Here is a 15,445-nt window from a genome sequence, read left to right on the forward strand (position 1 = left end):
GATATTTGGAGTAACCCCTCAGCATGTCAACTTAGGGTGTTTTCACACTTGGTCCGTTTCAGCCATCTAACCGAACTCAGATCGATGACTCAGCATTTTTTGCGCATATGTGAACACTCCAACCGTACCCAGACCCCTTTAAAGCGAACCGAACTGAGACCACCTCAGGAGGTGGTCTCAGTACGGTTCGCTAAAAATCAACGGTACGGTTCGCCTAATCTGCGCATTGTGAACAAAAAGCGCACCGGGTTCACTTCGCCTTTTTCACTGTAGTTTAACCTTCTTCGTTTGCCGTAGTTGGTCACGTGACTGTAGCAGGGAAACTCAACTTCCTTTTGGAACTTACCACAGCCGCTTTACAGTTCTTTGAACTTACTGACTGACGAGTCGGCCACAATAATATAACTATATTATATATATATATATATATATATATATATATATATATATATATATATATATATATATATATATATAAATTTATTTTCCTTAATGCGCACTATTTTGATCAAAGAATACAGCAGGGCAAGCATGGCAGCAGACATTTTGATTCAAGAGAAAATTACCCAGAATTCCATGCACTGGGGGTCTGAGGGCTCTAGAGGACCTGGTGTGAACAGAAAGAGGACTGAGGCCCCATCAAAGCTTAACTGGACCAGAAAGAGAACCCAGTCCTCTTTGTAATAAATTCACAGTGTGAACACAAAAAGAACCGAGTTCTTTTTCTGTTGGTCCACTTTTTGGTCCACTTAAAGAGGACTGAGTCTGGTTCCTTTAAAGGGGACCAGGTGTGAGAACACCCTTAATCAGGGACCAAACCGACTTTCTGCTCCCTTCTGGCCAGGAGGCTCATCTTGTGTAAATGGAAAGACTCTTCACCTCCAACTTATGGATACCTGTTTCAAAGCACTAAATAAACCTCACCATACTGAAAATGTCACCATATCACCAATTACAGCATGGTTTTTAATCCATTTATTATTAGTCTTTCATTATGTGGCACATCTGCCATACAAAGCTCTATGCAAGTTCTTACTAAAGAAAATATAAAATACTAAAACAAGTAATTAAAATAAACTTGTGATTTGCCTTGTAGCTGGAGCTGTTCTCAAAAGGCATGATGAGACAGATTTATGGGGTTTAATCCAACTGTTCTTATGAAGTTTAATCCAACTTTTGAACAGCAGAGCAATCTGGTAAAAAAGTTACTTCAGTTAATTACACTTACTCAACAGTTTTGCGGCATTCACGTGTGATTTATCTACACCAGCCATGCATAAACACAAAATCTTGTCTCTGATTATATACAAATTACATAGACTGATTTTAATTAATAAATATCTTTAACTAAAAGTTCATGAATGTGTTAAAAAAAAAAAATACAGGTTTTGCTCCAACAGGTGCCTTTAGATTTGCATTACAAATGCGTACAGGTTTTCCATTCTTCATGTCTAAATTCTTGTCCACGGTAGACCAGGTTTAAGAGGCTAACATTTTTTAACTAAAACAGTACCCTTTTCCTCACTTTTTATGGACACATGAGCCATCAAACTGAAAAATGTGATACAATCCAAATTCCAAACAAGTTGAAACGCTGTGTAAAATGTAAATAAAACATAGAATAGTATGATTTGACAAATCATGGAAACCCTATATTTCACTGACAATAGTACAACTCAGAGGTGGGGACTTGAGACTTGGGGACTTGAGACTTGGACTCGAGTCGACTCGAGTCACTGTTTTCATGACTTGTGACTTGACTTGACAAAACATGAAAATACTTGAGACTTGACTCGGACTTGGAAGTTTAAGACTCGGGACTTGACTTGACACACGATGACTTGAGTGACTTGAGTGTTATTTCCATCGTGTTTTTATTGTGAAAATAAAATGTAATATGCACATACTTCAGTAATTTTGATTGCACTGCCGTTGCGTTGTCACCGCCCTGTCCATCAGGCACGCTCTCTGCGTGGGCTATATACCACGCCCCATGCCACGATGTGTTCATAGATTTCACATCATATCATCATGTCAGCCATCCCAAGAGTAATCACTTTCGGCTTCAAGGGCTACTGCCTAGAAGGTAAACGACGAACGGCGCAGTGCAAGATTTGCAACGTGACGATTTCTGACAGCCAGACCACGACCTCCAATTTAGTCCGGCATTTGAAAATCCATTCTGCCCAGTAAGTTTATTAATGTGTTGTTATTTGGTGATAGCAGCTAAACTCCTCGTTAGCTAATGTTAGCCACGAGAGTGAGCGGTAGGAGGATTTTAGCCGTTGCAGATGTAGCTAGGGATTCAGTTTATTATTGTGAAATTCTTATGTGAATGCTGGTAAGCAATGTAGTTACGTCAAGTTTAATGATATTGTATATCAGTAGTAGTAAGTTGATTGTGCACTTTGCACTCGTGATGCTGAATAACAAGCAGCTTCCTACCCTGTTGTTCTGTTTCAGGGTTAAGCTAATGGTCAGCTTGTGAACATGTACACGTTCATGAGCAGTACAAATTCGTGTAAGTGTGTTCGTGTACATTAGCCAGACTGTCCATAGGGCAGAGAGGCAGGGGAGTTTATCATAGCCGTTTGAAATAGCAGTGCAGCAACCTGCACATTTTTTTCGTCACACTACCCGATCAAAAAAGAAAAGAAAACTCCGTCCCAATGCCTATCATGCACTACTGAAAAAAGCACCACGATTTGGATTCACCGGCATGCCACTCGCTGTTTGAATACAGGCTAGCAGCAATACTAAACTCTGCAAAATAGGCTGACTGTGCGCGGGAGTCTCGGTTCCCGCTGTAACACAGTGTTACGAAAATAAATTGTGCAGTCATCCAAACCATGAATTTACATTTAGTATATCAGGCTACCAGGCCGCCAAAACAATGGTTTGAATGACTACAATTTAGAGAGCACAACTCTGTAACTGAACAGGTGCATTGGATATTTCCCAGTGAGGTAATTTAAAAAGTCTCTGGGTAATTGTTCAAGGAAAGATGAATCCCGTGCACTGTCCTTTCCGTATTGTTCCCGAAACGTTGCACTTGTGGTAAGGAGGACAGTGCGTTAGCCACGACCGAAACGTTGTGAGCAAAGTTCCTGTGGAAAGGAATGCATGGGATGCATATTTCATTTAACATTTATTTTCGTAACAATCTATTATAGCGGGAACCAAGACTCCCGCACCAAAGTCGTTCTATATGTCCACGCTCCGCACAGGCTGAGGCAGCCTCGGAGAGGGAGAGAGCGCTTTTGCACACACCTCTGTAGCTTGTCATATGGGGTAAGATGATGTCACTTTTGCACGGGCGAACAGGTCTTCTTTTTGAGACCTAAATTATGTCTGACACATTTCTCTATCCTTTGGGGGTTTTTTTTACTGGCGCAAACATACATCGAAGTCACTTCAGGTTTCTCCACGTGTATCTTATTAATAATAATCATCTCATCTGACGTGATTAGAGACTGGAGGAGCTCATGCCCCTGTTAACCCAAGGTGTCGTCCTACCCTCTTTTAACTACGCACATAACAGAATGCCAATTCTCTGTTTATTTTTCTTGTTGGCTGATGACAATGTGAGAAACTTAGTTGGCTTTCAATCTTGCAATCGATTTTGCCATCAATAAATAACTCTGTGACATTATTACTGTTTTGTTTTATTCCATGATGTATTTTACAGAACATGAGTATTTAAAATGCAAATATTTAACAGGTTGGGCACATGTGCCAGGGGTGTTTACTGACATTTACTTATGTATTGCCTTTTCAATGTATTAAATTCATATTCTGCTGCTAAAATTACGCCAATACGCCTAAGGTGACTTGACTTGGACTTGACTTGACATAGCCTGTGACTTGACTTGCCCAAGACAAAAAAGACTTGGGACTTACTTGGGACTTGAAGGTTAAGACTTGAGACTTACTTGAGACTTGCACATGTGTGACTTGGTCCCATCTCTGGTACAACTACTACATATAAAATGTTGAAAATAAGAAATCCTTTAAAAAAAATAATAATAATAAATAAATTATATATATATCAGTGGCGGCTGGCTTTTGTAAAAGTGAGGGAGGAAGGAATGCTTGGTTGAAGGTCACGGGCCCCAATGCGACCGCACCTGCTGGACCGGCTATAGTTACACGCACAGGTTGAGTTGATAATAGTTTTTCCTGAATAATTCATTAACATCCTTTCCACGGTGTCAAACAACTGGCAACAGTCAACAAGTAAAAGAACAACAATAACATTATTTCACAACTATTTACATGGGATATAGCCGTGTTTAAGACAAACATTGATGTTAAGGAATGATTCAGGCCAACTGATTGAGGCTCCCTATTTATATATCAAGTCAATTCTCCGTGCTGTCTGATTTGCAAATCTATCTGTGACCTGATCGTACCACGCTGGATCTTTTTGGAGTGTCTTGAGAATCTTTTTTTCAATTGAAATAATGGCCAGATGTTTTAATCTCTCCTGCCCCATTGCGTTGCGTGTGTACGTTTTAATTCTCTTGAGGCACGAAAAACTCCTTTCAACCCCTGCAGAGGTTGCGCCAATTGTTCCAATCAGGGACATGAGCCTGTACAACTGTGGCATCGCCCCATCAAGACCGCTGGACTTCATGAAGCCAAGGGCATCGCAAAGTTTTCTTGATGAATTTATTTCTGCATTGTGATAAAAATGCTGCAGTTCGATTCTCAGCTTTTCTTGATCAAAAAGGTGGCCATATGTCTCCATCAAATTTGACAGTAGCTGCGTAGGAAATGATATTTTGAACGAGTCGAATTTCGCCGCATCCAAAAGCTCCATGAAGCGCAAGCGGTCGAGGTGTTGAAAGCGCTGAGTTATTTGAGTGCGCAAGTTGTCGTGGATGGAATCATAAAGTGCTCTGTAGGACTGACGGGGATTAAGCAGCCTTCTTTTGACCCTGTGAGACAAGTCAGGGTCTTCTGTTAGAGAGGCAGCCCTGGCGTAGATTTTGTCAAAGGCGCTCTGTACTTTTAGCTCATCCAATATTTGCAGGAGATTCTCTATTCGCCGTTTGCAAAAGGCGACATCCATGGATTTGTGCTGCAAGATGTCAAACACCACGTCAGTGTGCGAAAACAACTGCTCAAAAGTGAAGAGTAAAAACGCAAATTCAAACTCTTGCATTTTCGACCTCAAACCATCAGCTAAACGTATTGTCTCATCATCCATCATTGGGCGCTCAGTAATGTTCTCGAAAATCTGAAGTAGTTCGTCATAATTTGAAGCAACCGTGTTCACGACCCTAGAGGAAAAGTTCCAGCGAGTGGGAGCGCTCCGGGGAATGCGGGCGCAACTGAACTCCTCGAGTAAAGAAACCCTCTTGCTGGACTTGGAGAAAAAAGACGTGAAGCCACCCAAGTGAGCAAAGAAGTATTTTGCTTGGGGAATGGTCTTAACACCCTGACTTAAAACTAGGTTTAAGCGATGTGCATAGCAGTGGACAAACGTTGCACAGGGAGCCAATTCTCTCACTTTAGCCTGAAGGCCATTCAAGTCCGAGGCCATGACCGCGGCACCATCGTAAGTCTGAGCGACAAGTTTATCCTTGAAATTGAAACCTGACAACTCAGTCTGCACGAAATCGAACAAGGATTGTGCACTGCGACCACTGGACACATCAAAAAATCCTAGAAAGCGTTCCTGAATTGTACCTTGATTATCGACATAGCGCAAGATGACAGACAGCTGTGAATGACAGCTTATGTCTGTGGTCTCGTCGATTTGCCACGAGAAGAAGGGTGCCGTGTTAAGTTGCTTTTGGATTTCTGAATTAATTGAACCAGCTATAGCGGATATTAGATCATTCTGGATTGTTTTTGACATGCCTGTGAAGACAGTCGAACTTTCCAGATGCTCTGCCAGAACACGATCATAGCGAGCAATAACCTCCGCTAGCTCCCTGTAATTGCCCTTATTGTCCGAATTCCCCCCTTCTTCATGTCCCCTCAGTGACAACTCTTGCATGCCTAGGTAGGCTGTTGCATCTATCAGACGTTTTAATACCTCTCTATTGCGACTCACTTTAGCATTGTGCTGCTGGATTTGCAGCCGCACACCCTCGTCTACCACCCTATCTATTGGCATGGTGCCTAGTAAGGACAGTCGGATAGCAGCACCAACGTGGTCTTGACACTTCTCATGGCGTTTGGTTGCCCTATCTAGATTTTTTAAATCATTGAAACCATGAACACTCCACGCTTGTGATTTGGCATTGTTCATTAGCAAACAGGGCCAGCAATATAATCGATGGGTGGTAACGCTACCAGTGAGCCATGTGTACCTAGCAAACCATGTAGCATTCACTGTACTGCCTTTGCCATTGGGTTTTGTGATTTCGATTTTAGGGGTTGGTCTACCTGCTGCTTTGATGGCTAATTTTTCACTGTAGCTCAGCCCATGGAAGGGTTTTGCAAGCAAAACATTCACCACGTCCTCTGTTTCCATTACTTTATTCGTAGAATATCTATAACATAGTCAATCCACTTCCACCTCGCCGTTCTCACTCTGACTGCCGAAGTGCCCGAGTCACCGGATCTAGAAGTTAAGTTTGATAAGATAACCCCTCCCCCCAGGCAGCTAAGGCCTCTACTTATTGGTTCATTGCGCAACTAGGGCTGCAGCCTATTGGTTGATATTTTGTAGCACTTGTCAGATCTCTTAGCTAGTCCCACCCTCTTAGAGGAGGATTTTCCTCCTCTCTCTCATTGAAGTCTATGTTAACCACGAGCCGCCAGTGCCGGAGACTGTTTGAATCGGAGTGAATGGGAGCCGAAGGGAGGAAGATCCTCCGTGCAGTAATTTCTAATAGCGAGCGATAGGGGGTGCTAATGTAATTTCACCCAGAGAAACGAATATAATGTACATGTCGTATTTGGCAGTAAAATAGTAATATTCAAGGACAGCAATTCATTAAATTGGTCAAGACAATTTCAACTTTTTATTCTTAGAATTTTTAAGGAGGATCTTCCTCCCTCTCCTCACTGGAGAAGCCACCTGTGATATATATATATATATATATATATATATATATATATATATATATATGCCAGCAACATGTTTCAACAAAGCTGGGACAGGGGCAACAAAAGACTGGAAAAACTGTAATGTAAAATTAAAAAAAATGAATTTGGTTAATTGGTAATAAGTCAGTAACATAAGTGGGTATAAAATGAGCATCCCAGAGATTCCAAGTCTCTCAGAAGTAAAGATGGGGAGGGGTTCACCGCTCTGTGAAAGACTGCGTGGGCAAACAGTGCAATTTAAGAATAATGTTCCTCAATGTAAAATCGCAAAGAATTTGGGGATCACATCATCTATAGTACATAATGTCATTAAAAGATTGAGAGAATCTGGAGAAATCTCTGTATGCAAGAGACAAGGGCAAAAACCAACACTGGATACCTGTGATCTTCGGGCCTTCAAATGACACTGCATTAAAAACAGACATGATTCTGTAGTGGAAATAACCATGTTAAAACAAAGTGTGGTGAAGCAGCTTTTAGCTACTATGCAGTACAGCTATGGAACCAACTCCCAGAGGACATCAAAAATGCTCCTGCTGTTGGCAGCTTTAAATCTAGACTAAAGACCAAGCTGTTTTCAGATGCTTTCTGCTAACTAATAAATATCATCATCTTTACATGTTTTAAACTTTACTTAACTTTTATTCTATTTTATTCTGATGTTTTTTACTGAACCTTTACTTCATTTTATTATTGTATTTCTACTATTGTTTAATTCTTATTTTTTCTCTCTTCTTCCCCCTTTATTTTATGTAATTTTATTTTCTATTGTTTACTGTTTTGCTTTTACCTCTGTAAAGCACATTGAACTGCCACTGTGTATGAAATGCGTTATATAAATAAACTTGCCTATGCGCTCAGGAACACTTCTGAAAACCATCATCTGTGAACAGTTTATCACTGCATCCACAAATGCAAGTTAAAACAATATCCAGAAACACTGCTGCCTTCTCTGGGCCGGAGCTCTTTTACGATGGACTGAGGCAAAGCGGAAAACTGTCCTGTGTTTGGATGAACCAAAATTTGAAATTCTTTTTGGAAATCATAGACACTGCGTCCTACAGCCTAAAGAGGAGAGGAGACCATCTGGCTTATCATCAGTGCACAGTTCAACAGCCAGCATCTGTGATGGTATGAGGGTGCATTAGTGCACATAGCTTATTTCAGCAAGACAATGCCAAACCGCATTCTGCGCATATTACAAGTGCATAACTCCCTAGTAAGAGTCCGGGTGCTAAATTGGCTTGCCTGCAGTCCAGACTTATCTCCTATTTAAAACATATGGCACATAATGAAGCGCAAAATACAACAAAGGAGATCCTGAACTGAAATTGTATATCAGGCAAGAATGGGACAACATTTCACTTTCAAAACTACAGCACTTGGTCTCCTCAGTTTTCAAACACTTAGAGTGTTGTTAAAAGTAAAGGTGATGCAACACAGTGGTAAACATGCCCCTGTCCTAACTTTTTTGGAATGTGTTGCTGACATCAAATTCAAAATGAGCATGTATTTTTTTTCCAAAAAACAATACAATTTCTGTTTCAACCTCTGATATGTTGTCTTTGTACTAGTTTCAATGAAATATAGGGTTTCCATGATTTGCAAATCATCACATTGTTTTTGTTTACATTTTACAGTGTTTCAACATTTTTGGAACTGGGGTTATAGTTGGTTTTACAAATTTTCCTCGATTATTGGCTTTTTTTTAATTCTACAGGTTGGACACCGTTTGGAGAAAGAGAGTGCCTGATGTTCAAACTTTAAGAAAACTTATTGTACAGCTGCTGTGTGTACTGCATGTACACTACCATTCAAAAGTTTGGGGTCACCCAGACAATTTTGTGTTTTCCATGAAAAGTCACACTTTTATTTACCACCATAAGTTGTAAAATGGGGCGGCACGGTGGTGTAGTGGTTAGCGCTGTCGCCTCACAGCAAGAAGGTCCTGGGTTTGAGCCCTGGGGCCGGCGAGGGCCTTTCTGTGTGGAGTTTGCATGTTCTCCCCGTGTCCGCGTGGGTTTCCTCCGGGTGCTCCGGTTTCCCCCACAGTCCAAAGACATGCAGGTTAGGTTAACTGGTGACTCTAAATTGACCGTAGGTGTGAATGTGAGTGTGAATGGTTGTCTGTGTCTATGTGTCAGCCCTGTGATGACCTGGCGACTTGTCCAGGGTGTACCCCGCCTTTCGCCCGTAGTCAGCTGGGATAGGCTCCAGCTTGCCTGCGACCCTGTAGAAGGATAAAGCGGCTAGAGATAATGAGATGAGATGAAGTTGTAAAATGAATAGAAAATATAGTCAAGACATTTTTCTGGCCATTTTGAGCATTTAATCGACCCCACAAATGTGATGCTCCAGAAACTCAATCTGCTCAAAGGAAGGTCAGTTTTATAGCTTCTCTAAAGAGCTCAACTGTTTTCAGCTGTGCTAACATGATTGTACAAGGGTTTTCTAATCCTCCATTAGCCTTCTGAGGCAATGAGCAAACACATTGTACCATTAGAACACTGGAGTGAGAGTTGCTGGAAATAGGCCTCTATACACCTATGGAGATATTGCACCAAAAACCAGACATTTGCAGCTACAATAGTCATTTACCACATTAGCAATGTATAGAGTGGATTTCTGATTAGTTTAAAGTGATCTTCATTGAAAAGAACACTGCTTTTCTTTCAAAAATAAGGACATTTCAAAGTGACCCCAAACTTTTGAACGGTAGTGTATATGTGTGCACTCATCCATGACTAAACTGGCAACAAAGTTCAATGAAAAAGCTTACCGAGCAGTCATAGTGCACTGCAAGAAATCTTGCGTTAGCACCGTGTGGCAGTTTCGGATCCCATGACCCTGCAGCCATGTCCACACAGCTTTCTCAGTCAGCTGAGATGGCCTGACCAGAGACGCCACTTCCTCCAAGGTCAAAAACTTTCCTACGTAAGGACAAAGCAAGAAAAGGCGCATGAGACGTAGTGATAGTCAAGGTTTAACATTTAAGACTTTGATAAATGATGGGTCTCAGTACCATACTGCTGTGAATCCGGGTCTGATACAAGCTGCAGCAGGTTCTGAAGTCTGTCAACATTCTGCTGCTTGAGAGCAAAAGTGAGCTCCACGTCCTCCTGAGGAGCCACTCGGCCTGCATGGAGCCAATCCTCTGGCACACTGATACAGAACAACACTCACAGTCACACAAAACAACTAAGATGGTTTCAAGATTATTGTGAATAAAGATGTGGAGGATTTGAATTTATAATGTTGGAGAAAACATTTCAAAACATATCTTACAGTACAACTTGATCGAGTTCTAGATGTTCCCCATTGATACACCACACACACAACAAGAGGAAACCCAGCACCCTGGAAATAAAGATAGACATGTTTCCAGAAAGTTTTTTGGTTTTTTTTAAATTATTATTATTATTATTTTACTAAACCTCCACTATTTCTAACTGAAGGTCGTTCTGTGTGTCTAGGTAACTGTAAATGTTGTTTTAACAACCACAGCTTCTCTTTAAAGAGTTAATGCTAAACAAATACACAATATTCATAGAACAAAACTTACCACATAGTCCTGATATAAACAAACACTACACACTAAATACAAACACAGCTTTGTGCAGAAACTCTCTCTGTGCTGGATGTATGATTCCAGCAACACATGACCACGAAACAAATCTGTTTCTGTCAAAATAAAAGTCCTCGCAAATAGGTCTTGAAAATAAATAAATAAAATAAAATAAAATTCTCATCTCATTATCTCTAGCCGCTTTATCCTTCTACAGGGTCGCAGGCAAGCTGGAGCCTATCCCAGCTGACTACGGGCAAAAGGCGGGGTACACCCTGGACAAGTCGCCAGGTCATCACAGGGCTGACACTAGACACAGACAACCATTCACACCTACGGTCAATTTAGAGTCACCAGTTAACCTAACCTGCATGTCTTTGGACTGTGGGGGAAACCGGAGCACCCGGAGGAAACCCATGCGGACAACTTGCAAACTCTGCACAGAAAGGCCCTCGCCGGCCCTGGGGCTCGAACCCAGGACCTTCTTGCTGTGAGGCGACAGCGCTAACCACTACACCACCGTGCCACCCCTAAAATAAAATTGAAAGGTTGAATCAGGACATGTGAAGCATTAAGAAAATTTTAAGTCTTTGGTACACATCCTGGGGAATTTACACTTTACTGTACCGCTGGAACTATGTGAAGGAGCTAACTCTAACCCTAACCATAACCTTAAAGTGCATATCCTGGACCAAATTCGGGGGGGGGGGTTATATGAAAGAATATCCCTTTACACACTCATCCAGAAGGGTAATTTTGCACAAGGCCATCTGTCTACAGCAGAAAAAAATAAAGTAACAAAACGCGTCTGGAAAAATCCCAAGGGAGCCTGGAGCCAGATTCGTGACGTCACCTGCGGAAGCGCCAGCAGGCTGCACGAGCTTGCACGGTTTCAGTGCACAGCCTGTGTAGCAGCTAGCGATTTTGCATTGAAATATATGGGACTGTCACCTGAGCGCAATGTGGGAAACGATGAGCACGAATCCCGTCAAGATTGGTGTTGCTACACCCTCCTACGATACATCTGTTAACCATTTTAATAATTACGCGATAACGTTGAAGAAATTTGCAGAAAAGCACCAGGTCATTTTCTCATAAACAAACCAGCGCTGACGTAGGATTCAGAAGGAGGCGTGCCGCATGCGACGTCACGAAAATCAATGTCTCATCTCATTATCTCTAGCCGCTTTATCCTGTTCTACAGGGTCGCAGGCAAGCTGGAGCCTATCCCAGCTGACTGGGCAAAAGGCAGGGTACACCCTGGACAGGTCGCCAGGTCATCACAGGGTTGACACATAGACACAGATAACCATTCACACTCACGGTCAATTTAGAGTCACCAGTTAACCTAACCTGCATGTCTTTGGACTGTGGGGGAAACCGGAGCACCCGGAGGAAACCCACACGGACACGGGGAGAACATGCAAACTCCGCACAGAAAGGCCCTCGCCGGCCACGGGGCTCGAACCCGGACCTTCTTGCTGTGAGGCGATAGCGCTAACCACTACACCACTGTGCCGCCCCCAATTCGCCTCAAATGGCTTGATTTCAACTGAATTTTTCTGGTATTGTGCAAGGTAAAAAAATTGCACAAAATGCAAAATGTGACAGATATTTGACCAAAGTTTAATATAAAATAGGAGAATTGCATTGATCTTGCTCCTGAATTTACCCGTGATATGCACTTTAACCTAACCCTAACCCATGCATGAATACAAAGTGGTTAATTCATAGTTCATATACTGTATCACACATTTCTGAATATGTGGTACGCTAAACTGTAAAGTAGCCACATGTACCATCCTGACACAAGTCAGAAATTTCAGACATTTTGACTTTCATTTCAAACTACTGTTTGAACCCGGACCTTCTTGCTGTGAGGCAACAGCACTAACCACTACACCACCATGCCGCCCTATCGCTCTCTCTCTATATATATACATACACATTTACTCTGAGTTGAGTATTACGATGGTGTCAGACAATTAACAGAGGTTTACCTGATAGTCTGGCATTGAGAACACGTTACTGAAGCCACCCCCACTGATGTAATCTGTGACCTCATATGTGATTTTGAAAGGATTCTTGAAAGATGTCCCACCCACCGTGGTCACATATGGACTGCAAACATGGAATAAGAACAGAAGGCCTCCATTCTGTCTCGTCTCGTCTTCTTCCGCTTTATCCGGGACCGGGTCGCGGAGGCAGCAGTCTAAGCAGGGAAGCCCAAACTTCCCTTTCCCCAGACACCTCGGCCAGCTCCTCGGGAAGAACACCGAGGCGTTCCCAGGCCAGCCGAGAGACATAGTCCCTCCAGCGTGTCCTGGGTCTTCCCCGGGGCCTCCTCCCGGGGGGACATGCCTGGAACACCTCCCCAGGGAGGCGTCCAGGAGGCATCCGAAAAAGATGCCCGAGCCACCTCAGCTGATTCCTCTCGATGTGGAGCAGCAGCGGCTCTACTCCGAGCTCCTCCCGAGTGACTGTGCTTCTCACCCTATCTCTAAGGGAGCGCCCAGCCACCCTGCGAAGGAAACTCATTTCGGCCGCTTGTATCCGCGATCTTGTCCTTTCGGTCATTACCCAAAGCTCATGACCATAGGTGAGAGTCGGAACGTAGATCGACCGGTAAATTGAGAGCTTCGCCTTTTGGCTCAGCTCCTTCTTCACCACAACGGACCGGTAAAGCGACCGCATCACTGCGGAGGCTGCACCGATCCGCCTGTCGATCTCACGCTCCATCCTTCCCTCACTCGTGAACAAGATCCCGAGATACTTAAACTCCTCCACTTGAGGCAGAACTTCTCCACCAACCTGGAGAGGGCAAGCCACCCTTTTCCGGTCGAGAACCATGGCCTCGGACTTGGAGGTGCTGATTCTCATCCCAGCCGCTTCACACTCGACTGCAAACCGCCCCAGTGCATGCTGAAGGTCCTGGTTTGAAGAAGCCAACAGGACAACATCATCCGCAAAAAGCAGAGATGAAATCCTGTGGTTCCCAAACAGGATTCCTTCTGGCCCCTGGCTGCGCCTAGAAATTCTGTCCATAAAAATTATGAACAGAACCGGTGACAAAGGGCAGCCCTGCCGGAGTCCAACATGCACTGGGAACAGGTCTGACTTACTGCCGGCAATGCGAACCAGACTCCTGCTCCGTTCGTACAGGGACCGGACAGCCCTTAGCAAAGAGCCCCGAACCCCATACTCCCGAAGCACCCCCCACAGAATACTACGGGGGACACGGTCGAATGCCTTCTCCAGATCCACAAAGCACATGTGGACTGGTTGGGCAAACTCCCATGAACCCTCGAGCACCCTATGAAGGGTATAGAGCTGGTCCAGTGTTCCGCGACCAGGACGAAAACCGCATTGTTCCTCCTGGATCCGAGGTTCGACTATTGATCTAATTCTCCTCTCCAGTACCCTGGAGTAAACCTTCCCTGGGAGGCTGAGAAGTGTGATTCCCCTATAATTGGAGCACACTCTCCGGTCCCCTTTCTTAAAAAGAGGGACCACCACCCCAGTCTGCCACTCCAGAGGCACTGTCCCTGACCGCCACGCGATGTTGCAGAGGCGTGTCAACCAAGACAGCCCCACAACATCCAGAGACTTGAGATACTCAGGGCGGATCTCATCCACCCCCGGTGCCTTGCCACCGAGGAGCTTGCAAACCACCTCAGTGACTTCGGCTTGGGTAATGGACGAGTCCACCTCTGAGTCATCAGCCTCAGTCTCCTCAGTGGAAGACATGACGGTGGGATTGAGGAGATCCTCAAAGTATTCCTTCCACCGCCCGACAATGTCCCCAGTCGAGGTCAACAGCTCCCCACCCGCACTGTAAACAGTGTTGGCAGAGTACTGCTTCCCCCTCCTGAGGCGCCGGACGGTTTGCCAGAATTTCTTCGAGGCCGACCGATAGTCCTTCTCCATGGCCTCCCCGAACTCCTCCCAGTTCCGAGTTTTTGCTTCCGCAACTGCCCGAGCTGCAGCACGCCTGGCCTGCCGATACCCGTCAGCTGCCTCGGGAGTCCTGGAGGTTAACATGGCCCGATAGGACTCCTTCTTCAGCTTGACGGCATCCCTTACTTCTGGTGTCCACCACCGGGTTCGGGGATTGCCGCCACGACAGGCACCGGAGACCTTGCGGCCACAGCTCCGAACAGCTGCATCCACAATGGAGGTAGAGAACATGGTCCACTCAGACTCAATGTCCCCCGCCTCCCTCGGAAGCTGGGAAAAGCTCTCCCGGAGGTGGGAGTTAAAGACCTCCCCGACAGAGTGCTCGGCCAGACGTTCCCAGCAGACCCTCACCATACGTTTGGGCCTGCCAGGTCTGTCCAGCTTCCTCCTCCGCCAGCGGATCCAACTCACCACCAGGTGGTGATCAGTTGACAGCTCAGCCCCTCTCTTCACCCGAGTGTCCAAGACATAGGGCCGGAGATCAGATGAAACGACTACAAAGTCTATCATTGACCTCCGACCTAAGGTGTCCTGGTGCCACGTGCACTTATGGACACCCCTATGCTCGAACATGGTGTTCGTTATGGACAAACCGTGACTAGCACAGAAGTCCAATAACAAAACACCACTCGGGTTCAGATCGGGGAGGCCGTTCCTCCCAACCACGCCCCTCCAGGTGTCACTGTCATCTCCCACGTGAGCATTGAAGTCCCCCAGTAACACAATGGAGTCCCCAGTCTGAGCACTCCTCAGTACCTCTCCCAGGGACTCCAAGAAGGCCGGATACTCTATACTGCTATTTGGGCCATAGGCACAAACAACAGCAAGAGCCCTCTCCCCAATCCGAAGGCGCAGCGA

General features: G+C 44.6%; 1 protein-coding gene across 1 annotated transcript in view; it reads right to left on the reverse strand.

The window, feature by feature from the left end:
- tpp1 (tripeptidyl peptidase I) overlaps window positions 1–10,743 on the reverse strand; it is a 35,305-nt gene extending 24,562 nt beyond the window's left edge. Inside the window, exons 1-4 of the mRNA XM_060934082.1 lie at window positions 10,628–10,743; window positions 10,351–10,422; window positions 10,088–10,227; window positions 9,845–9,995 (exon numbers count right to left, since the gene is read on the reverse strand). Coding sequence (XP_060790065.1) covers window positions 9,845–9,995; window positions 10,088–10,227; window positions 10,351–10,422; window positions 10,628–10,632 — 368 coding nt within the window. The 5' untranslated portion in view covers window positions 10,633–10,743. The remainder of the gene's footprint in view (window positions 1–9,844; window positions 9,996–10,087; window positions 10,228–10,350; window positions 10,423–10,627) is intronic.
- Between the last annotated feature and the right edge of the window lie 4,702 nt (window positions 10,744–15,445).

Source organism: Neoarius graeffei, chromosome 11 (assembly GCF_027579695.1).
Source record: "Neoarius graeffei isolate fNeoGra1 chromosome 11, fNeoGra1.pri, whole genome shotgun sequence".
In the NCBI taxonomy this organism is placed as follows: domain Eukaryota; kingdom Metazoa; phylum Chordata; class Actinopteri; order Siluriformes; family Ariidae; genus Neoarius; species Neoarius graeffei.